Consider the following 24,975-nt stretch of genomic DNA (forward strand, 5'->3'; position numbering starts at 1 on the left):
GTATGTTGCGTAGCATTAGATAGATAGATAGATAGATAGTGTGTGTGCTTTTATTAAATTTAAGTTGAAACAGTGCCGTATACTGGACATAAAATATATTCTTTATTATTATTATTATTATTATTATTATTATTATTATTATTATTATTTATATGCGGCACTGCAGTGAAAGAGTCAATACTGACATCTAGCGGCAAGAGCACACAGTGTCCGGAACACATGTTTGCACACTCCAGTTTGTAGCCGGAATTTAATTGAAGACGTACTGACGTCATTGGTGCAGTTCACTTCCGTTATCTCTCCCCCCCGCTATCGGAAAATCTGCGACGATCTGCCGCTGTCACAAAATGTACCGGCCGTTAATAGGGAAGTCCTGTCGTTTATTTAATCGAATAAATTGAGAACATTCGATATGTTGACAAGGGCACAGAAGCGGCTGTGGAAGTACGTCGAGGAGGGCAGCCTCTTCAAACTCAAGACATACCTGCGGAAGCACCGGGACTTAGACGTCAACTTCTCTCAGGGCAAGAGGCAGAGGAGCCCGCTGCAGCTCGCCTGTAACCTGGGGGACGACGCCGTAGTGCGGCTGCTGCTCGACCACGGAGCCGATGTGCTCCGGGCCGACAAGAAAGGAGACACGGCGCTACACGTCGCCGTCAACAGGGCTCTTAAACGCGGAAAAACTGGTGGGTTGGACACGAACTAGCATACCATGAAGTCGATGTGGATGTATTTGTTGTTATTAAACCAGCCGGACTTCAGGACAAGGGACTAAACTCAGAACAAAATAGGACAACCAATCCTAAACCTGTCCTAAATATTCCTCTCCAATGCCAACTGCCGCACATCGCTTGCTTGTTTCATAGTGGTTTGCATCTGCAGCAACTGATGCAAAGTACTTCTCATCACCGATATCGATTGTTCTTGTTCTTCCTGCAGCTTATGACGACCTGGTGGTGCCTCTCCGAAAGAGTTGCCCGGAGGCCATGGACGCCTCAAATATGGCAGGTGTGACGCCCCAGGACCTGCTGAATGGCTTCAAACACTCCGAGGTAGCGTCCAGTTTACATTTAGTCGTTTCTTCTTCGATTGTCGTGTTTTTAAGATTGCGAGATGCCCAAAAGGGAAATCCCAATAAAATTTCCATGAATTGCTCAGCTCTAATATGATGCGTTGTTGCAGTCTTCTGGACAAGGCGCAAGTGGCCCATCTCGAGCTGACACTGAGAGAGACTGGATGGAGAAGCTGTTTGGCGAATGTGAGGATGAGTTCTGCGAAACCTTTGGAGTTTATGATGGTAAAATCTATATTTGTCTGTCTGTCTCTGTCTGTCTAGCTATTGAGCTAATCACTAACATTTATTTTTTTGTTTTTATTTTTTTCTAATTTTCACATGTCCTCTTTTACAGCGGATGACTTCCTTCCTGTCGATGAAGATGAGGAGGACTACGGTGACTGGGCCGATCGCATCAGAAGAGAATATTTTTCCAAGAAGCACGCGGAAGCTCAGAGAATGGCCGCCTCGTCGTTTAGCGGGAGGAATAAGAAGAGTAAGCGAGAAGAGGAGGAGCAGAGCTACAAGGAGCTGCACGCCAGGCTGCAGAAGGAACACGAAGAGTATTTGTCTCGCGCCGCCCGCAAAGAGGAGGAAACTCGGCAGGGTAAGAAGCGGCGCTATGAGCAGATGTGCGCAGCCACGTTTCACGGCGGCGGCGCCAAGCTGCTGAGCTACGGCGACATCCCCTGGCCGGCGCCGCGCGGCACCGTTCAGGAGATGGCGGACGTCATGCTGCACGGCGTGGACCGCAAGGACACAGCTGGCTTCCGCAAGGCTCTGCGCAAGCAACAGGCACTGTGGCATCCCGACAAATTCGCTCAGAGGTGCGAAGCTCGGCTGGACGGGAAGGACAAGCAGCGCATCTTGGACACGGTGACTGCTCTGTCGCAAGAACTCAATAGACTGGCTCAAAGCCTGAAGCCATGACATAAGATTTTCTTTTATTTGGGAGTTGGGCTGGCTGTTCAATTCCAGCTCTTGCAGAATTTACAGTCATCACGACTTTCCTCTAAATATTTCTGCCATTAAAACTTGAATAATAAACATGGAATGTGTCTGAGTCTTTATTTATACAGTAGAACACAATTTATACACCATTCATATGACCCATAACCTGTGCAACAGCAATGAGAGCGAAAAAAATATTTTCGAGAGGGAAGAAAAAGTAACTGATGAGGTTTGCACAGCGTACACACCATCATAACTGGCTGTCCTCACATTGCAAAACCATGAATCTTTAATCCTGGTGTTCCATTGGCAACTTTGTACTTTAACCTTTCACGCTCGCAGTGGATTTTTATTTGGAAAATTAAAAGGAGTTCTTAAGGTAAACGTGGACAAAGGAGGTCTGACACAAAGGATGGAACCAGCAGACAGTGACGGAATGGTGAGTTGGTTGCCAGGTTTTTAAACGGACCCCGCTTTTTCCAGCAACCATAATGTGTCGAAAACGGTACAAATACTGTACCGTAAAAAACGCGTTGTTGTCATGCATTTGCGTTTAATGTTTGATTTTATCGGCTTATTGCTATTTACTCATACAATTTACGAATTTGTTCTTCGAGATACAAAATAATCACACAGGTCCGACTGAATTGGAAACCATCCGATTTCGCTCATTTATACGTTTTGTCATTACATTAATAATGCCAAAAGAAGAATTCGTGTTTTTAATGAATAATTTTAATAAAAAGGAATTCTATCTCTCATTCGGATTTTTCGTATTTACAGAGTTGGGAAGGACCTTTTCCTCCGTGGTGATGGGGGCGGGATACATTGGATCTGGCAACCCAGCCCGGACTCAATCTGTGTCAATTGGCGAGCCGAGGCGGTGCGAATGAAGAAAGGCCAGAGCTCATTTCCCACCCGTGACGTACTTTTAACCTGCGTGGAGCTGCTAGCTACAACGAGAACTGGATTATTTCTCTTTTAGACCACCGGTGGTACCGTTTGTACAAGGCGGTGCTGCGCTTTGCGCTCGGTGTCTTGAAAGCGTCAAGTGACAGGTGTCGAAAGGTATCGAGGATGAAGCCCATCTCGACGCATCAGAGAAGCTTTTGTCTTCGTTTTCGGCCCTTTTTGTCCTTTTAACAGCCCACTTGATTTTGGAAAGGATAACACGACGGACCTGCAAGGGGTGCTGCAGCATGAGGATAATCCCAATTCATAATTAATCCTCGTGCTAATTGGTGAAGGGCTGCAGAATTGCGCGATGCTGCACGCATCGTGATTGAGTTTTGTTCCTTAAAGACACAATCGGTGACAAGCGCCACGTTTCAAGATGGTGTTTCGGAGCGAAGAGATGTGCTTGGCCCAGTTGTTCTTGCAATCCGGCTCGGAGTACGACTGCATCAGTGAGCTCGGTGAGCTGGGCCTGGTCGAGTTCCGAGATGTAAGTATTCACAACAATAAAAATACATGATACGTATTTTTTGTGTTTTATTATTTTGTGCGGGCTTCCTAGCGTGCATCGAAAGTGAACCTGCATTGTTGAAGACCACCCCAAGGTCTCCCCATCAGGCATCTGCTAAATCAGTGATTCGCAGCTATTGTGCAGCAGCACATTCGTGTGCCACGATATATCATCAGGTGTGCGGTTGGGAAATTATCGCATTTCACATAATTGTTCCGAAACAAAATATTAATTTACTCAAAATAATATATTTTTATTCAGCAATCTATGCCGGTGACATTTATTGATAGGCAGAGCAATTCAATGACCTTCCAGAAGCTGTGGTGAAACTGTCCACTTGTCATTCATACAGCAGAATTTGTTACGAAACATGCACAGTGAGTAACAAATTTCAGAATTAATTTAGATTTTTTTTTAAGTATACAAGTGTAATTTGTTCCCTGACCACACTCGTAACTAGCATGAAGTATTTGTATCACAAATAATCGCCCTCTTTGAGTGCGATGGCAATCCTATTCATCCAATCCAACCCTTTGTGTTTTGTCTATTGTGCGCTTTAGCCACTAGGGGGCAGTCTAATGCAAACATACATGAAGGGTTTAACAAAATGGATCGGCAAGCAGCGGTAATATTGTCGATCTTCGCGCTGGATAATAAATATTGTCTGTCTACATGGGTTGCTGCACTGTTTGTTGTCCCCAAGGTCATGTTGAATACGACAGCTTGAATTTGGTCAAAGTAACCTCACAAAGGTCTTAAAAATCTCTTCTGTTTGGCTTCCTTACGATCAAAATGGAACATTCTTATTTGAATGCAGATGTTTTATTGTATCTCGTTAGCTGAATCTCAGGGTAAAAGATTCACCATCCAGCCATTTTCTGTACTGCTAATCCTCAAAGGGTACTGAGAAACAGAAGATGGTGTTGATGTGCATTTTTTTTCTCTTTTTGCACTTTCTATACAAAAATCCAACTGTGCTGAGTGTGCTGTTAACTGACCTCTCTCCCAACGATCACCATGAACTTTGTTGATGATTTCAGCTCAATCCAAGCGTCAGCTCCTTCCAGCGACGCTTTGTCAGCGAGATCAAGAGATGCGAGGAGATGGAGAGGATTCTGGGTAAAGGAAGCTCCCTTGGGATGGTACTTCACATACGACATCGGCAAAACAAAACCCGCTCTCTATTGCGACTAGGTTATCTTTTGAGGGAGATCCAAAAGGCTAAGATTGCCGTTCCTGAGGATGACGAGAGCCCGCTTGCTCCTCCGCCTAGACAAGTGCTGGAGATCATGGTAAGTGTTGACAGCTGATGTACTACCTGAGGTATCAATCCCTCCATCCAGATTGTGGCCTATGGCGGGGTAATCATTTTAAAATTTTCACTCGCCTTTTCTGAGCCTTTTAAAACAGGGGTTCTCAAACTTTTCGGGTGCAAGGATGCGTTTTTTAGGCAGGGCGTTTTTTTGCAGACCCTGCAAGATTTCAGTGCATTCGGCGGTGTGTTCCCAACCGTTTACTTGAGTGACAGAAGTTCCAGTTGCCATCACCTCATGAACAAGTTGCAAAGAAATCATGATTCCCCCAAACCGTATGGGCTGCTTTGTTCTCAATTTCAGGAGCAGCTTCAGAGGCTGGAGATGGAGCTCAGCGAGGTGGCGAGGAACAAAGAGAAGCTGCGCAGGAACCTGCTGGAGCTCATCGAGTACACCCACATGCTGAAGATCACGCGCGCCTTCATCCACAGTCGCTCCAGAGTGAGTGTCGTTCAGCCCGCTTGTGTCACTTCCGCAAATGGAGCATCCCTCATCACGGATAAAAACGTTGTTGTGTCCCCTTTCATGTGGTAATTAGCACGAGGCTCTTGGTCCCCAATATGAAGAATTCCCCACCATGGAGACAGACTCGGTGTCGGGCTACACTGGCATGCAAAGACTCGGAGCCAAGCTTGGGTGAGCCGCAATCATGTGCAGTGTAGGAGCACACTGCGTGTACTCGAATGGACATAACTTTATCGTGACTTAGCTCCACGTGATTGTGCGCCGGCTTGTAGATTCATCTCCGGTCTCATCCAGCGGGTGAAAGTGGAGGCCTTTGAGCGCATGCTCTGGAGGGTGTGCAAGGGCTACACCATCCTCAGCTACGCGGAAGTGGATGAGAACCTCGCTGACCTCGACACGGTGAGCTCATTCCAAACGCTTCCGTTCTATTTTCGCTTGTCCTCAGTCGGGTGGCGGGTGAGCTGTGAAGAAATCATGTGCTGGTTGCCAAGCCAATCATGGGCGCGCTTGGTGTTGTTTTAGGGTGAGATAAGCAAGAACGTTGTGTTCCTCATCTCCTTCTGGGGCGACCAGATTGGACAGAAGGTTCAAAAAATCTGCGATTGGTGAGTTCTTCATCGCCGCAACTTCCTCGCTTTCAGCCGGCGATGTATTGAGCTCACCGTTCTCCTCAGCTACCACTGTCATCTTTATCCTCACCCCGAAAACGACGAAGAGAGGGCGGACATGTTGGACAGCTTACGCACGCGCATCCAAGACCTCAACAACGTAGAGCGGCTCAGACCGATCGTCGTGGTTTTGTCTTCGAACGCGATAAGGCGAGAGCTCCTCCTGTTCCCCCGCAGGTTTTGCATCGCACCGAAGACTACCTGAAGCAGGTCCTGCAGAGGGCCGCGGAGTCGGCGTACGCTTGGGTCGTGCAGGTGAAAAAGATGAAGGCCATCTACCACATCCTCAACCTGTGCAGTTTCGACGTCACCAACAAGTGTTTGATCGCCGAGGTGTGGTGTCCTGTCAGTGACTTGGCTAACCTGCGGGGGGCGCTAGAGGAAGGCTCGGTAAGGAAGGCGCAACATTTTGCTCTTGACAAAAGTCGGTGTTTGGTTTCAGGATACGTTTTCCATCATATTTTATATTCTCCCCCTCAGCGAAAAGGCGACGCAACTGTTCCATCGTTTGTGAACCGCATCCCGAGCACCGACACCCCTCCCACCTTAGTCCGAACCAACAAGTTCACGTGTGGATTTCAAAGCATCGTGGAGGCCTACGGGGTGGGGGACTATCGTGAGGTGAGCCCAGGTAAGCGTCGCGTGGGTCATGCTGGTTCTCAGACTTTTGAGTCCAAGGACCCCTTCCGGGGGAGAAATTTCAAAATAAAAGGCACTCCTTGATTTGTTGTGTTTGTTTCATTGTAGCACCGTTATACAGATATGCACTTTTCAAAATGGTACAACATAATTTGGGTGAGATTATTTGGTGGTGTTGTTTTTTTTTGTTTTTTTTTTAAATTGCAGCACCTTACACCATCATCACATTCCCCTTCCTGTTCGCGGTCATGTTTGGTGACTTGGGCCACGGCACGGTGATGAGCTTCTTTGCGCTCTGGATGGTGCTGACAGAAAAAAAGCAGATGAGGAAACGCTCCGGTAATGAGGTGAGCATTTCCAGCGCGTCACATGATGACTCCCCCCGCCCCCAGCCCCCTCAAAAAATTCCACTAACAAAAATGACCTTTGCAGATATGGGCAACCTTCTTCAACGGGCGCTACATTATTCTCATGATGGGGCTCTTCTCCGTCTACACGGGGCTCATTTACAACGATTGCTTCTCCAAATCGCTCAACATCTTCGGCTCGGGCTGGAGCGTCAAGGCCATGTTCACCAGTCAGCAGTGGACGTATGTTATTCATCAAGGGGTTGCAAAAGTCCCTTCTCTGGGAACTCAGCGACATCTGACATTTTATGGGAAGTGAAATTGCCATTTGGCCTCGAACTGAAAACTCGAACCACATTTTATGCACATTTTGTTGAGATGATACAGAACATTTGAAAGAGGCCTCACGACTGCATGTAAACCCACCTCGTGATCACTTTATAATTTATATTCATATTTAGACCATAGAAGAAATGTTTGTGTAAATCGACATCATGGTTTAATTAATAAGTATAAAAAGAGTGATTTTTTTTTTCACGCCAGTATTTTAATACTTATTTGTTTATATTTATTCATATTTTGTACGTTTATGTATTCGCGGGACAGTTCGGATTTTCATAATGTCATCCAACAGGGGTCTCAAACTCATGGCCCGGGAGCCCTTTGTGGCCCGCAGGGTGATAGTTTTCGGTCCCCTTTTACATATCAAAGTATTATGCTAGTGTGGCCCATTATGGCATTCACTTGATTGATTACGTGGAGATTTTTTTGTGTATTTATATACATTTGATCAATAGTTTTAGAGTAAAACATTTACAACAAATTTAACTCCCATATAATCCCAGGACATGTGCCCATGCTTTGAGCCTAATGGCAATGGCCCATTTTGTACTTTACAGGAACAAAACACTTCAAACAAACACTTTGCTCACGTTGGACCCCAATGTTAGCGGAGTGTTCTCGGGCCCGTACCCGTTTGGCATCGATCCTGTGAGTAAATGCACTCAGCGCTTATACAATTAGTCAAATGATGTGTCATCACTTTTTTTTTTTTTTTAACTCCACAGATATGGAGCATGGCGGTTAACCGTCTGTCCTTCCTGAATTCCTATAAAATGAAGATGTCTGTGATCATTGGAGTCATCCACATGAGTTTTGGTGTGGTTTTGAGTGTTTTTAACCACTTGTGAGTCGCCACAGTTATAGACCAAAATGATGATTGCTCAGGAGCAATACCATAGCTCATCATCAATACGTTCTTCCTTTCGCCTTAGGCACTTCCAGCAGAAGTATGACGTCTATCTGCTGTTTCTCCCCGAACTGCTCTTCCTGCTTTGTCTCTTCGGCTACCTGGTCTTCATGATCGTTTACAAGTGGTTGGCCTTCTCTGCGCGGGACTCCAGTCAGGCTCCTAGCATCCTCATCCACTTCATTAACATGTTTGTCATGCAGGGCAAGGACGTCGCTCCTCTCTACTCGGGACAGGTAACGCCACGCCGCGTAGGACTATCAACCTTAACTGTCCCCCTAAATTCCCTTCTGTTTCCCCAGACGGGGCTGCAGATTTTCCTGCTCGCGATCGCCATGCTGTGTGTCCCCATGCTGTTGTTAGGAAAACCTCTGTTCCTCTACTGGATGCATCGTGGGGGGAAAGGCCTCCGCAGGCGTAGAGTAGGTCTTCCCTTGGCATCAGGGACCGATTTAATAAGACCTCATATCCGAGGATCTCTGACCACAAAGATTCCATTTGTCCGAAAGCAACATTGTTTTACGTCCACAAGGGCTACGAGAGGGTGAGGCGTGCTAGCGAGGATGACAGTTCGGCAGCGGCAGCTTACGAGGACGATGAAGAGGAGGGACTGGATGAGATGACCCACAGGGACCTTCGTCCTAGAGAGGTGAGAGCAATACCAGTTTACCGTTGGAACACATTTTTGTGCTTATTTGTACTATTTTGTGCATTTGTATCGTGTTTGAGCGCTTATTCGGGGTCAAAACTAACTCCTTCCATTTTGACAGATGTATCGCCAACTTTCCCTTGAGAGTAACTTGTTTCCATTGGCATTTGTGCAACAGTTTGACTTTGCCGACGTGCTCCTGCATCAGGCCATCCACACCATCGAGTACTGCCTGGGCTGCATCTCCAACACCGCTTCGTACCTGCGACTGTGGGCACTCAGCTTGGCACACGCGCGTAAGCGTAGCGCAGTTTGACACACTCGCAATCTATCGCGATCTACTGATACCCGATTCCAAGCGAAAGAAAATGCTCACTTTTGATCCACACTGTCAGGAGGTATTCATTGAACAGCGTGGCCGGTCGTTGTCGTAATGCGCTTGCAGAGCTGTCAGAGGTGTTGTGGGACATGGTGATGCGCCTGGGCCTGCGGATCACAACCAGAGTCGGCGTGGTGTTTTTAGTGCCTGTGTTTGGCGTCTTCGCGCTGCTCACCGTGTCCATTCTGCTGGTCATGGAAGGCTTGTCAGCCTTCCTGCACGCTCTCCGCCTCCACTGGTGAGCTAACGTCATCACCGCCCTATGAAACCACATCTTGTTCTCTATTTATTGGAATTGGTGTTCACCGTTTGGCAAAAATTGCACGTGAACTGAATGCTAATATGACCGTGTTATGTTTGTCTTCAGGGTGGAGTTTCAGAACAAATTCTACCACGGGACAGGTGTCAAGTTTGTACCCTTTGACTTCTCGCTGCTGCCCTCTGTTTTCGAGCACGATGGCCTCCTCTAAATTGTTGAATAGGCAAGCGGAAGTGGGCCTTTTTAAGTGGCAAGGATGCCGCATACACTGGGACAGTTCTCACTGTGAAAATGACAAGGAACCCTCAAGACGATTCACTCTCGTAGCAACCTTTTTTTCCCCACCATGATGATTTGAAACAAACACAAAAAAAAGAATCTACCTGCTCTGCTGACTGCCTTACTTCTCCACCCAGCAAAAATCACAGGTTGTACATTTATTAATGATTTTAAAAATACAGTTGTTATATCGGGCAACTCTCCAAGGCACACCGGTGATTTTAAATTACGTTGTGCTGTGGATTATCGATATTGGATTGAAAACCAACTATTATACAGCACAATGTACAGTTAATAAACAGTTTTAGGATCACAATATAGTGCCATAACGCTTTACTAGTGATTTGGGTGATTTTAGGTGGGCTTTTGCTCCCCGGAATTTCATCAAACAAATGAAAATTTCTCGAGCAAAATAAGCACTTTTCAGAAATGATTGTATACACTTTTTTCCTGTTTATGATTGTGACGATGCCAAATTCAAACAATGTATTGGCTATTTGAATATTCAGTCATTTATTTAAATGTAACTTTCCCTGTCATATGTAGAAAAAAACGCAACCAATGCTTCTTGTATATGTTGATATGGTTAATCATGGTATTTATTTAAACGACTATCTGTATGAGAGTCTTGATATTTTGCCATTTTGGTGTGTTAAATAAAGCTTTCAAGACTCGCAAGCACTTAGAAACGGTGACGCATTTTATTTCATTAACACGGAGCAATAATCGGGCATACGAGTGCATTTGGCACCAGTAAATTCTCACAACATCCTGGCCACCAAGTCACATATTTTACATATATTACATATAAATATTAATAAAGGTTACCATTTTTATGCGCTATATTTGTGCCGTATTCTGACAACGCTGTCGCAAATGAATCGGCCTCATTTTTGTTGCAATCTACTATCCCGACTGTAGAAGTTTAAATTAATTGAAAGGGGGAGTATAAATTAAACCGAAGTATATTTCATCTCGTTTTACATTCAAATAGCGTATTCATTTCCTATTTCAGTGTATTTATTAGATTTTTTTTTTTTACTTCTTTTGTCCTCAAACGTTGCCATACACCTGCCGCCGCCACTGTATGGCAACGTCGTGAGCTCTTTATTACAGCGTTTGTCGTCAAAGTAAAAGTGGTTAGAAGAAAGGAGTGTGTGCTTTCACACCGGGCATCAATGCAAGTTACTATCGTATCTTCACAACCGACGTTAGACAGCCCGCCCTCCCCAAACCCCACGCCCCCTAGCGGGGGACTTGGCTGGCACCGGGAGGAATCTTTTGACAGTTCGTGCAGTAGCCGTCCAGCTGCAGGCTAGCCGCGGTTAGCATCCGGTTAGCTTCGCTGCACAGCTGGGCTCATCTGGACGGGGAAGGCTAACGGCTCCGGGCGGCGTTTTCCTCCGACGAGCCCATGGATGAGCTGGTGAGGAGCTTGCCCTCCCCGACTCTGCCGGGGATCCAGCTGCCCCGTCTGGACACGCACAAGGGCTGGCTGTTTAAATGGACCAACTACTTGAAGGGATACCAGAGGCGATGGTTCGTCCTCAGTAACGGCCTGCTGTCCTATTACAGGTACCGTAAAAAGAACGGGCATGGGCTGTGGTTAAGGTCGTTATTCCTTGGATGGCCGGAAATTGGGCTTCTTGGAAAAAAAAAAAGTGTATAATATTTCTAACGTATTTAGAAAATGCAACGTAATATTAAAACAACCAAACACAATAAATGATTACTGATTATTGCTAAATGTTAAATTTTGTCACTAAGTGTTAAACCCTTCAAATATTTATGATTAAAGTTCAAATAATTATAATTAATTTAATTTATTATTCAACAGGCTTAGATATCCACATAAATTTCTCTCTCTCTTTTTTTTAAGTTATGAAAAATGGGAATTTATCCAACAGGCAACAAAAGAGTATTAGGAATTACATTGCACAATGGAAGACATTCACTCAACACACGATAGATACAGTAGATAGACATGCATACAATATTGTAGCCACAGTTGTATTTGTACAGTTAGTGCAAAGTGGGAGGGACCATAGAAGTGAGTCTTTGATTAATTTTGTTACAACCAACATGCGGAGTGTATGAAACATCTGCTGATTCATCCTGAGGAGATGTTGAAGACAAAACATTTTTTGGGGGTCAAAATATGATGTTGGTCATAATTTTAAGAGGGTGAAGATATTAATTGTGCATATCATATGTATGCCATAATACATACTAAACATTGTCCAGGAAGTCAGCAAATATCTTCTTTTGTTCTTTTCTGCCCACCCTCCAGAACGCAGGCAGAGATGGGGCACACCTGCCGAGGCACCATTCCTCTGGCGACCGCTCACATCGAGCTGGGTGACGCGTGCCACTTGCTGATAACCAACGGAGGCCGTAGCTACCACCTGAAGGCCACCTCTGAACCAGAGTGTCAGCACTGGTTGTCGACCCTGCAGCAAGCTAAAGTCAATGCCAATGCTCTCATTCATCACTCTGGTAAGACTTGCACTCTACGTTATGTTTCACCGCATTGATGATGCTGTTTAATGTGTATGGATTAGACAAGGCTATTATCCCTCTGCCATCTGCACCACCCACCCTGGCTCCTGTGCCAGCTCCATTTGAGTGAGAGGCGCTAAAAGGGGTAAATTAGAATGGATTTATTTTAAGTTGTCTTGTTGTTGTTTTTGTTTTGTTTGTTTTTTCCCAATAAGCAGTATGCGCTTGGGCAAGAACGAGGCTGAAGATGTCAATGAACCGCTCATATTTATTACATTTACTACAAGATATTATGAAAAGGCTGCCTCAGATTTCTGACTGACTTTAGCCACAATGTGAATACAAAAAGAAAAAAACAGCCTGTAAGCATTCTGTGTGTTGTTTGCTGGACACAAGAGGGAAGTGTTGTTCAAGAAGGACCGGTCAAGGGCATTTTAAAGTGATGTAGAGCGCTGCAAAGCCTGACGTCATCATGCCGTCCTTCACTCCACCTACACTATCATTATTTTTTTTTTTAAAAAGCCATCATTAATTTCCTGATGGCATGTTTGACCCCCGCGTGTAATGGAATGTCTTAAAACGAATTGCAATTGTGAACTGAGTTCCACGTGACGTACGCACTCCCGCACATGCACCTCCCCCCTCCCCTCCCCTCTGTGTTGTGCTCCGCTATGACGTCAGCAAGAATGAATGAATGACCTTGCTTTTGGCTCCACCTCCCCTTCAGGAAGCACAAGAGGTAAAAAAAAACAAAAAAAAAAACCAAATGAGAGAGACAGCAGGAAGATTTTCATTCAAAATGTTATTTTGCACACAAGCAGGCAGAAAGGGCGGGATGAGTGCAGATCTCCCAATGAAAGTGACCTTGTAAGTAACCGGTTCATTGCTTAGCGCTCGGACAAGATTAAGACTTTAAAATAGAAGCTTTAGGCATCCGCGTGTGTCTCTATGCGTGTCGCACGGCTGCTTTTTGTTTCCTCTGATGGGTGTTTGAACGATAAACGGTAGTTAGCGAGCAGCCGAGCACTTGTCATTTATTCAAAGCTGGAGTTTTTGTGCTTGAGTTGCTCTTTGTATATTCTGTTGATGACATTTTCTATGTGAATATTTTACTTGAACATTTTAGTATGACTTGAGTCAGAGTTATTTGATGCAACTACTTCGATAAATTGTCCTCTTTTGTACTGATTCCTTAATGCTCCCACTCACTCTGGCCATGTTAGCATTTGGGCTTCAATCAAGTACTCGTGTTGTTTATGAATGGCAAAACCCTTTAATAAGGTTATTTGTGTCCCTTAAAAGTGAATTTCAGTCTTTATCGCGGCTCTGGACGCTAGCGGAAGGATCCCAATATAAAAGCATAAATGTTTATTTACGACTCAGGTCACAAGAAAAGGCAGCGACATGACCACTTTCCACGAATAAATGAATTTATACACATATATGTGGAAGGATTTGTGGATATTGTAAGAGTGAAGAGATGCCAACTGGGCTGCAGTTATGCTCCAGCAAACTTCCAGCTTGTTAGAGAGTCCAACTTTGATTCTGTCCTCCCACGCGTGTCCATAGTGATGCTCCATCCGTTAACGGTGGGTGTGCTTGCACTCGTGAGTCACCAAAAGACACCCAGAAACATCTCCCAACTCTCCAGCGTACTTGTATCTCCAAATCATACGTATTTCCAGATCCACTCCATCTTTACTGCTTGGTGTGCGCTGGCCGGAGAGCATAAGGTGCTCCACCATATAAATAACAGGCATTATTGGGATGATTTCTTTCCTGCTTTATATGGGTCATCAAACTACTCCAGACATTTGAAGGGTTTTTCCAACCTCTCCCTTATAACATTCCCCATCCTAAGATTTTGTTCATGTGCTTTGCCCAGGCTGAAAGTCCAGCCCACATGCCCTGCTTTTAAAATCCCTGTGACTGATGGCGAGTCTCCGAAAAAGAAGGGGTGGCGGCAAATTGGACTGCGTCATCCCCCCACCCCACCCCATTACTAAATATAGCCAAGCCTTCTGACTACACAGGCTTATGTTTCCAGGGCAACCATGCTCATTCACAGCTTCCCCTTCGCGTAAAAGGATGCAGTGTATGGGATGGGCTGTGTCGAGTTTTCACCCGCACGCCTGTGCCAAGGCATTCGCTTCAACTTTAGCAAAATGAGATGGAATAGAGGAAGTTGGGTATCCACCTGTTGCCTCTGTCTTGACACCATCAGAGACTCCTTGTTTTTCTGTCTGTTAGCTCAACCTTTACCCTTTTAATGAAAGTAGAAGTGCAATTATTCAGAACCTAATGAGGACAAACACTGTAGAAAACAGATGGATGGAATCTCTTTGGTGTCACTGAGCAGATGATTCGGGAGATGAAGAAGGTCCTGGCCCGCATGATGCTAGGTTCTTAAGCCAAGGCGCGCTGAAGACGTTAGCCAGCAAGCTGGATGATCTGAGCACCTGTAACGAGCTGATCGGAAAGCATGGCGCCGCCCTTCAGCGCTCCCTCAGCGAATTCGAGGATCTCCGCGGGTGCGTCGACGGCGCAGATAAACTGAAGACGGTTAACGAGCGAGCCGCCCTATTCCGCATCACCTCCAATGCTATGATCAATGTGAGTGTGTGAGCCGGCAGCCGTCCTCATTAGCTTCTGCTCCCCGAGCTGGGGGTGGGGGAGATTCGTCGTCTTAAGTTCTGTGTTGTGTTCTCACCTCAGGCTTGTCGTGACTTCCTGGATGTAGCACAGTCTCACAACCGGAGGTGGCAGAAAACCCTGCAGCATGAGCAAGAGCAGCGTCACTATCTGGAGACCACCATTGAACAGCTAGCCAAACAGCACAACAGCCTGGAGACGGCCTGGAGGGAGAAGCCCACCTCGTACACAGGTGAGACGCACCGCCGTCAATACATTACGACTCGAGAGAAATAGCTTTCCGTTGCTGATGCGTACGTCTCCGCAGGTGTGCAGAGATCTCGCGAGGTGGACGAGAGTGACGAGAACGATGAATTCTTTGACGCCATGGAAGACGCGCCATCATTCATAACAGTGAATGCAGAAACCAAGCACAGGTGTAGATTTTGTGTGGATACGAAACGAATCGTTCTGTCTTTCAGTCGTTCTTCACCAAGACAATCCTTTCTCTCAGGCGCTCCGGGAGTAGTCAGAGTATGATGAGTGGCGGAGTCCCCAGTGACTGGACCCATAACGAGAACGTAGGTCCCTTTACGCACTTCCTTCCTCTTCTGTCTGATACACAGCAGCGAAGACAACGAAATGACAGCCCCCTTGTTGCAATTTCTCTCAGGACACCTCGGACTCGAACCACATGCAGCTACGCAGAACAAGACGCAGCCGCATTCCAGACAAACCCAATTATTCCCTCAACCTGTGGAGCATCATGAAGAACTGTATTGGGAAAGACTTATCAAAGATTCCCATGCCTGTAAATGTGCTTCAAACTGTTTCGAACCACAATTGGAATTCGATTCCACTTGATCGCCATCTCCCGTCTTCCCGATCGGCGGCAGGTCAACTTCAATGAGCCGCTGTCGATGCTGCAGCGTCTGACCGAGGATGTGGAGTACAGCGAGCTCCTTGACCGGGCGGCTCGCTGCGATTCCTCCCTGGAACAGATGTGCCTGGTGGCCGCCTTCTCCGTCTCCTCCTATTCCACCACCATCCATCGCACGTCCAAACCCTTCAACCCTCTCCTGGGGGAGACCTACGAGCTGGACCGACTGCAGGAATACGGATACCGCTCCATCTGTGAGCAGGTGTGTCAAAGTTATGATTATTATTATCTGGCAGTGATTACGTATTCTGGAGACTTTTTTGCTCCAGAAATTATGGTTTTCCTCATAAAAAAAATCATTGTAGGTATTTTAAAGTGGGTCATTACTTTTCAATCACCTTGTATGGTGTACTCCCAGGTGAGTCATCATCCACCAGCTGCTGCCCACCACGTCGCCTCCCAGCGAGGATGGACGCTATGGCAACACATCACTATTGACAGCAAGTTCCGCGGGAAGTACATCTCTGTCATGCCACTAGGTAAGAAGCATAAGCTGCGTGTGTTTTCATGCTTTCCTCATTTAGTTTCGGGTGATATCTGCATGTTCTTCCATCCAAAATAGGAAAGATTCACCTGCAGTTCCACTCGAGCGGGAACCATTACGTGTGGAGCAAAGTGACCTCAACGGTTCACAATATTATCGTGGGGAAACTCTGGATTGATCAGGTTGGGGTTTTCCCTCATTTTTGTTAATTTTGGGCACATTCAGAGAATTATTCATTCAGACTAAGACATTTGAATGCTTTGTTTGCGTTGTTTCTACAGTCCGGAGACATCGACATTGTAAACAGCACCACCAAGGACACCTGCCATCTCAAATTCTCGCCCTACAGCTACTTCTCCAGAGATGTCCCGCGAAAAGTATGATGGCAGCCCCGTTCTTCCGTCAAAACTCGTAAATGTGCGCATTGCTGTAACGGCTAGTGATTTCTTTTCCAGGTGACGGGCATGGTGGAGGACATTGAGGGCACAGCGCATTACATCCTATCAGGAACATGGGATGAAAAGATGGAAAGTGCCAAAATAGTAGATAGCAGTCAACGAAGTGGAGGCTCCGAAGGCAAACAAAAGACAGTTTATCAGACTCTTCAGCCAAAATTGCTGTGGAAGAAATACCCTCTCCCGTACGCCCCCTTTCAAACTCCTTCCCATATTTCTCTAATGACCGAATACGCCATTGCTCACTTCCATCTTCTCTTTCACTCCCTTAGGGACAATGCAGAGAACATGCATTATTTCTCCTCCTTGGCTTTGACTCTGAATGAGCCAGAGGAGGGAGTGGCGCCAACCGACAGCCGCATGCGTCCGGACCAGCGGCTGATGGAGGCCGGGCTGTGGGATGAAGCAAACACACAGAAGCAGCGTCTCGAGGAGTGTCAGAGGCTAGAGAGGAAGAGGAGGGAGGTCCAAACCATGCAAGCCATGGAGGAAGGTGAGTCCATTCAATGTTTTCGATGATACATTACATTGTTCTGAATTGTACAATTCAGCGCTGTTTTGTTTATGCTAGAACAGCTTTCACTCTCCTCAGAGTTATACTGCCCCCCAGTGGCCATGTCGCCTACACCAAACGAATCCGCCATTAATTAATCATGATGCACAAACGGTTTAATTCTTTGGCCTCCATTTAATTAAAACGATATGTTTTTTTTAAGATGATTTTGTGATTAATATAAAAAAAGCAATTATTTGGCCTCTATTTAATTAAAACGATATGTTTTTTAAGATGATTTTGTGATTAATATAAAAAAAGTGTTGCATTTTTTACATACATATTTTAACTTTATTCTGAATATGTCATTATAAGCTAATCTGCTAATGACCTGAGCCTTCTGCTTTAAAAATCAAGAGAGGCCCTCCTCCATTGAGTGCATCGAAATACGCAGCTGTTGTGAAAGCGCTGTATGAATAAAGATGTATTGTATGGGTGTATTTTGAATTTAGCGGCAGTTAAAGCACATCGGCAGCAACGAACATTTTAGGGGCTTAGCATTAGCTCATTAGCATAGTTTCTCTTCACAACAGAGTTCTGTTCTGTGTAAATAGTGTGGTTGGGCATTTTCCAATCCGTGTTTTAGGCCATCTAAAATGCAACAACATCAGTTAAATACAACCCATGATCTGTTTATGTGTGCAGGGCAAGAGGTGGAGGTGTACCAGCCCATGTGGTTCGAGAAGAGAACAGATGAAACAACAAGAGAAAGCAGCTACGTCTACAGGGGAGGCTACTGGGAGGCCAAAGAGCGGCAGGACTGGAGCATGTGCCCCGAAATCTTCTAGAACAAATGGAACCAGTGGCTGACACTTAGACAAGGTGGACTAAGGTATACGGTCAGATCATATGTAAGCCAAAACATACTTGTTGCTGTTCTCGAGATTGGAAGGACATGCTTCTTGATACTTGCGTCTTCTGACAACACCTGACTTCATTTACATGATTGAATTCTGAAATTGCCTAGATGGGAGGAAGCTCCTTTCCAAGTAAATGTTTTGGCAACAATAAAAGCTATTGTTAGGATGTAGGCTACTTTGACATAGTTAGCATTTTAAACATGAATGAACTAGTAAAGTGAGGTCTTAATTGTTCCTAGAGAACAGTCATTATCCATTACATGAAATGTATGCAATCTGACTTTTAAATCGTAGATTAAGTAGAAGGGTTGAAATTTCATTGAGACCGTATGTGAAGGAATTGTTGCTTTAATTACGTTTTCACTGAAGGACATAATGGATTGAGCCTAGATAATCGGGAGTTTGACAGCAACAAACTTGTGGGCCATGTTGGACCTGTCACAAATGAGTTATAAGAGTGCTTGTGCCATGTAATTACCGTTTAGAGATGTCTGCAATAAGTCAACTGCACTCTTACTTCAAAAAATAGGCTCAGGCAGAAAAATGTGCTTTTAAGATGCACAAAAAAAACCGTATACCGTATTCTGAATGCCAATTTATTTATATATCAACATCCTATTTATTAAGGATCAATAATGCTATCAAAGCAGCACAAGTACCGAAGGCTTTGGGCGCAACTCCGCTTTAGTATGGACATTTAAAAATAATAATCTGTTTATTGTTCACATATATGAGTCGCTGGTTGACTTTTTTGCCTGCCTTTCAGAAAAATATAGTAGAAGTAGAATGATGTCGTTCAAAATTATTGTGAAAGGGTATTCCATATTTACTTGACTCTCCTGTTTAACATTACATCAAGAAAATACTGTATAAATATCATGAGATGTTTGGTTAGGTTATACTTTTGAGTTTTTCGGCTATGCGTTGTTCCGATAAAGCACAACAGTGAAGTTTACACCCAAGTTACCCAAATACCAAGCTTTTGACACACTACATGTACAGTACAGTAGCTAGCTATGCATGTTTTTTTGGGGGCGGGGGCACTTGACTTGAGCGCCTGTTTAAAAAGTGGTGTGAAGCTCTTTCAAATAACTGTGAGTGGGACTCTTACTGGAACATGTGAACTCACCATTTGTGCCCGACGACCTTGAAAATGTTACCTTTTTTTTTTTCTAGCTCAAATAAAAACCCGACGCTGGGGTAGTCTTTACTGTCCATGCCGGTACTCACTACTGTCAGCGTAAAAGGGGCCATACATTGAGGACTGTATGATTGACATGCTTTGATGTAATACAGTTAATAATGAGCAACGTTTTTTTTTCCTGTTCGGCTGCTTAATTATGTAGAATGGAAAGTTTGTATCCCTTTTTATGCCAGAACTGTTTTTTTTTTTTAATCTGTGCAACAGGGCAGTTTATAGTATCTAAACACTTGCAGAAACTGAATGCAAGTGAGAGGACAGTCCAGAAAGTTCACAGTCATCATAGTTGTGTATGGTAATTAGGGAGTGGCTTCGCACCGAGCAACTAATTCCATGGGTGTGACTTCAAAGATGTACAAGTGAATCAACGCTGTCTCAGATGAATGTTAGTCATCAGAACTGTAGTGGAGTTGGTGTGCTGCAGGTTAGTGCAAAGGGCGGAGGCCCTGGGAAAGACAGTGTGTATAAAATGTATTGGAAATAAATTTCTAAATATTATGTCTGTACATAGTGAATGATTGTCCAAATGCACCTAATACAGTGGTCAATGAGTGTGTTCATAGTATCAATCGGTGCATTTATGTGAGAATTAATGTTTGAAACCAAGCACATAAACCTTTTGTTATATAATTTTTCAGCAGGGAATCAATTGTTCATTAAGGCGGCACAATGATATTGTGCTATTTCAAATCATTTACTGTACTTTAGCCAAGGCACATTAAAAAAAATGTCACATCACACCATAAAAAAAGAGTACTGTATAGTAAACTAAAACAGACCTTGTTTCAGTTCACAAATGGTCTGAGTGTGAATTCATATTTGGTTGGATATATATACCGGTACTCGTTAATTGTGCCTTCTGCCATCCAATGTAAAAAGTTAGCCAGCATAGATAGCTAAACAAAGACATATTACTTGCAATATATAAATGTGAAAATGAACAGTCGCTCCAAAAATAGGCTGTTTGGAGACTAAAATTATCCCTTGTTCCTTTCACATGACATCATAAAACAAACCCTTTCCCGTCCTTCGTCCAAGGCAAAGGGATTGAAGAAACAGGGTTGATGGTTTCAAATGTGTTTTTCTCCCTCTGTACTCTACCACCATCGTTTAATGTTTTCAGTGTCAGTTGAAATGAAAACGTAAAGTATGGGAGATTGCTTGGAACTAAGAAAGAATTTGCTTGTCAACAGGTAAATTGCTTCCAAAATAGACGTGGCCGATCGTTCAGTCAGATCACTGACAAGACTTGCTAACTGACTTTTGGTGTGCTGCGCAGTTTACGTTACGAACCAGTCTACATTAAATGATGATTAATGTTCTTAGAAATTACGGTAAAGGCATCAGAATATATCGATATATACATTTTATGCAGATTCATACTTTTGAAGTTATAAAAAAAATAATATTCAAAATCTTTGCTGCGCACTAATGTAGAGGGGCCATGTCTGAGTTTGCCTTTGGCCTTCAAATGACTGCTGTACACACATGGCTCCAAAATGGTGCTCTGGCCCTTTAATTGAAAAAAAAAACACGCAGTGCAGTTGACGTTTTTCAAGACCGCCTTGATGCGGTGAGGTTGCGATGTTGACAAGCCGACACTCTACTTTCAATGAGCTCGCCGAAGGACAAACCAATGAGCGGCGAATCTTGTATGATTTGAGGGAAATGCGCCGCAACGTGAACGGAGCGCAGTCGACGTCACGAAAGTGAAAGGCTAACATGCTTTTGATAGACTGCTAGCTACCCACGAACGAACGTTAGCATGACAACACGACCGAGGGGAGACCGGCTCTTTGAAAAGGTCAAATAAGGTAAGCGTTTTGAGTTTTATTAAAACAAACTATCGTTGTCCTTAATATAGATATTTTGCGTTGAACACGCAGCTATGTCAAGCCACGCTAATTTGAAACGGCGGGATGAAATGGTTCGCTGTTAGCTAGCTGACGCGTAGAAGACAGTGAGTATTGACTGATCGGCTTTATTAAAATATTCAGGAAGATGTCCGGAAGCTTTGTGGCAATAAACTTGTAGATACATTGTGGTTAACTTTACGGTGAATCTTGACGCGTCTACTTTGGCATTTCTATATTCATTCACCCATTACGTCATCTGCATTTTTTTTTCCGCTCAGGCGTGTGTCACAGGCAGTGTTTGGTTCGATCGGCAAGCAAGTTAGCGCTACATTTCCAGTCTTCTCTGGTTCTCGTGTTTTTTTGTGCGATATACCGCAGTTTATTTGTACCCTGGCAGGTCGTTTCGCTACCCCTACGTCATCAAAATAAAAGCACGTGGACAGAGGCGGAAGAGAGGAGTGCTGTACAATTCAGCAATTTCAGCATTGTTGTAATTATCTTAAAAACTAATTTTAAAGTTCCCAAGTGTCTTAATACCTTATCTTTTGTCACCCTGAATGTAACCAGGACCATGAATATAGTTGAACAAATGGGCGGTGCTGTTTTGAACATTTTTAAATTGGCTTTGAAACTGTTAGAGTAGACAGATACAATGTTGTCATGTTTAAAGTTTCATTTTGTTACATGTTTGATTGACCTCGAAATGCCTTTGTTCAGAACATCTTGCACACAATGGAAGCACAGAGAATCAGGGGTCAATTTGAGGTGAAGGGACCCACGATCACATGGTACCTGACAATCTCTGACATTACTCTATAATGGCCCTCAAACTTCCACAGCAGAGAAAGAGTTAAAAGTCAATTTTCCATAGTCCGTCCGCTTTAACGTGTTGTATCGACACTTCCTCAACAGTGAGCACGATGATCGCATCATGATCCACGCTGATGGCTTCTCCAAGTACGATGCGAGCGCGCAACCGGGAGGCAATAGGAGACCCCCAGCAGAGATGTTGCATCTGCTCTCTGCAATCATTGTTTGGCTTGTGACCGGCACCACCATCTCCAGCCTCAACAAATGGATCTTTGCCGTGTACAACTTCAGGTACCCCCTGCTGTTGTCCGCTCTGCACATGCTGACAGCCATCGTGGTGGACTACGGCTTGATGAAACTGCGAGTGATCAGCCACACAGGGGCGGTGGAGCAAGAGTTGACCCCTGGGGCTAAGTGTAAAGTCTTCTTGCTGAGTCTTACGTTTTGCGCCAGCATCGCCTTCGGCAACATGGGTCTGAACTATGTGCAACTGTCCTTCGCTCAAATGATCTACACCACCACTCCACTCTTCACTCTGGCGATCTCCACGCTGATCCTGGGCAAGCAGCATCACATCCTCAAGTACACGGCCATGATGCCCATCTGCCTGGGGGCCTCTTTTAGTATCATGGGGGAGGTCCAGTATGACCAGACGGGCTGCTTGTTTGTCATCGCCGCCACCATGTTTAGGGGCGTCAAGTCCATTCAACAGAGTAAGTTGTACTCGATCTTTTTTCACCTGTCTCAAGCTATTTTGGCCCAGAAAACGATTGGACTTGTGCCAGTGCATTCTCTAATCTGGCCCACCAAGCATTTACCAGTACATTACCAGTGGGATAATATTTGTTGCATTGATTTAGATCGTTTATACTCAAAACTTTGTCTTTGGCAGTGCATTTCACAGTATGTAAGTTAGTAATTTTGCTCTGTGTGTAGCTTCTCCACAAAACGAAACATTGGCAGAACAAATTGTTTCCGCAAATACGCTGTACAAGTTGGCAGCTGTGGTGCAGCATTCAGGCTTTTTGGATGTTTCATTCAAAGAACTTCCAGCAGCAAAATGGTGGGACTGGGACACATTGCTCTGTGGAATTCATGTCATGCGGAGTGATCATTCCTTCACTAAATGAAGCCAATGTTTCTATTCATCTCAAGTTCTTTTCCCGAGGAGAAGAAACAATTGCCGCAGGCTAAACTTGAGTAGGTTTTTCTTTTTTCAACAGGAGTGTCGTCTGTGAGTAGATTAGTGCCTGTAACATGGTTAAGTAAGCGCGAGAAAAAAAGTGGACGGCAGCACAATTACATAATTGTCATCGTTTCCTGCTCATATATGGGCAAATTTCACGAAAAACTGTGGAAAAACAAGCAAACTTCACTGTGTCGTCTGACCAAGGTGAACCGTCGTTTCCCGTCAGGCATTCTCCTCCAGGAGGAGAAGATCAACTCGGTGTTCCTGCTTTACCTGATGTCCATCCCCAGCTTCCTCATCCTGGCCGTGGCAGCGCTGGCGCTGGAGAACTGGGCCCTACTGGAGTCGCCGCTGCACTACGACCGGCGCCTGTGGGTCTTTATCCTGCTCAGCTGCCTCGGTTCGGTCTTGTACAACCTGGCCAGCAGCTGCGTCATCACGCTCACGTCGGCCGTCACCCTCCACATCCTGGGCAACCTGAGCGTGGTGGGCAACCTCCTGCTCTCCCAGCTGCTCTTCGGCAACGAGCTGTCCTCGCTGAGCTGCGCTGGCATCGCCCTCACTCTGTCGGGCATGCTCATCTATCAGAACTCCGAGTTCATCGTCAGCTACATGGACACGCGCAGAGTCAAAATGGCGGATTCACCAGGTGAGAACAACACGGATGCCACCGACATGAGGTATCGCCGGCAAAGAACAGAGCAGGATAAAGAGCACAAGACAGACTGAACTGCAGGGAGTTCTGGTTGAAGTGGAACTCGAGTCAATAAAAAAAATATTGACAAAAATATGTTCCATGCACCTCACTAGTCTCAACTCGGCATTCTGATTAAACTTGCTAGTGCAATATGGATAGAGCAGCAAAATCCACCTGTTTTTTTTTCTTTTTTTAAATCAATCTCAGTTGGCGTCCAATTTGTCCCATGCTGTCGGCTGAAAATGGCAATCGTGGCTCACCTGTTTTCTGCGTTTGATCATGTGACGATGGCAAGCTGAGCCCTTAAGTCATTTTCAGGCGATGGCGAGTGGCAGCGCAAGGCAAAATGGCCGCCTTGTGAGATGGATAAAAACGGTGTTTTGAAGGAAAAAAAAAAAATTCTGCTTCATTCATTTTCCACAAACGCAATATTGGGCCGAATGCCGTGGTTAGACCAGCAAGGCCCCAAATGGAACATATTGTGAGGTCAATTTTGGACTTCCCCTTGAAGTAGTCGAGAGCGGCCGGCCTTATGAAGTGATCCTCACTGATGATGATGTGCCAGGAATCCATCACCACTTCAAGGGATAGGGACAGAGTCCCTACTGCAAGTAGCCCACCCCCCCCCCCCCAAAAAAATGCCTCTAATTTTAAACGTGAATTGATTCATTCTCTGAGCCGTTTATCCTCACGAGCGTCGCCTCACACCTAAATGGATATGAACCAGAACATTAATCCGAATACTAAAACGAGCAGCGTCGAGACCAACCAAAACTCTACCGGCTCAAGGTGAGAATTCGGGCTGAGCATCTTCCCTTCTCAAGCGCAGACGTTGAAAGGCATTTCAGTAGCTCACACTGACCTCTAGCGGACAAAAGAGGAAAAGACATTCATTGTCTCGTCCCTCTTCCAGGAGCACGCTTGATCTCAAAACACACACACAATCATCCGCATTGTGCCAATTCTACTGTCCTGCGGAGACCAGAAGCGGTGGCCTTTTTTTTTCTTTTTTTTTTAAATCTTGCAGAATGACCACTCCTGTAAATACTCCTCCTCTGTTTGAATTGCACTCCGCCATGGCCC

General features: G+C 45.0%; 4 protein-coding genes across 4 annotated transcripts; all 4 read left to right on the top strand.

Annotated features, from left to right (window-relative positions):
• Positions 1-196: 196 nt before the first annotated feature.
• On the top strand, positions 197-2,108 carry nfkbil1 (nuclear factor of kappa light polypeptide gene enhancer in B-cells inhibitor-like 1). Its single transcript, XM_019882820.1, has 4 exons — positions 197-686; positions 940-1,052; positions 1,183-1,297; positions 1,410-2,108. The coding sequence occupies exons 1-4, from the start codon at positions 413-415 to the stop codon at positions 1,982-1,984; spliced, it is 1,077 nt and encodes a 358-aa protein (XP_019738379.1). The 5' UTR covers positions 197-412; the 3' UTR covers positions 1,985-2,108.
• A 191-nt stretch (positions 2,109-2,299) lies between these two features.
• Positions 2,300-10,398, top strand: atp6v0a2a (ATPase H+ transporting V0 subunit a2a). Its single transcript, XM_019882808.1, has 21 exons — positions 2,300-2,444; positions 2,789-3,449; positions 4,511-4,589; positions 4,665-4,762; positions 5,087-5,224; positions 5,322-5,419; positions 5,521-5,647; positions 5,771-5,853; positions 5,923-6,016; positions 6,094-6,306; positions 6,397-6,547; positions 6,763-6,902; positions 6,988-7,145; positions 7,802-7,892; positions 7,970-8,088; positions 8,177-8,387; positions 8,454-8,573; positions 8,684-8,800; positions 8,979-9,096; positions 9,246-9,417; positions 9,547-10,398. Exons 2-21 carry the CDS (start codon positions 3,339-3,341, stop codon positions 9,647-9,649), a joined length of 2,541 nt encoding a protein of 846 aa, XP_019738367.1. The 5' UTR covers positions 2,300-2,444; positions 2,789-3,338; the 3' UTR covers positions 9,650-10,398.
• A 264-nt stretch (positions 10,399-10,662) lies between these two features.
• osbp2a (oxysterol binding protein 2a) lies at positions 10,663-19,846 on the top strand. The gene is made up of 14 exons (XM_019882809.1): positions 10,663-11,292; positions 12,008-12,213; positions 14,576-14,829; positions 14,932-15,100; positions 15,176-15,284; positions 15,362-15,428; positions 15,521-15,658; positions 15,744-15,989; positions 16,146-16,266; positions 16,350-16,453; positions 16,553-16,648; positions 16,727-16,911; positions 16,999-17,219; positions 17,925-19,846. The coding sequence occupies exons 1-14, from the start codon at positions 11,132-11,134 to the stop codon at positions 18,065-18,067; spliced, it is 2,220 nt and encodes a 739-aa protein (XP_019738368.1). The 5' UTR covers positions 10,663-11,131; the 3' UTR covers positions 18,068-19,846.
• Positions 19,847-20,874: 1,028 nt separating this feature from the next.
• slc35e4 (solute carrier family 35 member E4) lies at positions 20,875-24,084 on the top strand. The gene is made up of 3 exons (XM_019882818.1): positions 20,875-21,154; positions 22,109-22,719; positions 23,422-24,084. Exons 2-3 carry the CDS (start codon positions 22,128-22,130, stop codon positions 23,922-23,924), a joined length of 1,095 nt encoding a protein of 364 aa, XP_019738377.1. The 5' UTR covers positions 20,875-21,154; positions 22,109-22,127; the 3' UTR covers positions 23,925-24,084.
• Positions 24,085-24,975: the final 891 nt, after the last annotated feature.

The sequence above is a fragment of the Hippocampus comes genome, unplaced genomic scaffold, assembly GCF_001891065.2.
Source record: "Hippocampus comes isolate QL1 unplaced genomic scaffold, H_comes_QL1_v1.1 scaffold30, whole genome shotgun sequence".
NCBI classification, from domain to species: Eukaryota; Metazoa; Chordata; class Actinopteri; order Syngnathiformes; family Syngnathidae; genus Hippocampus; species Hippocampus comes.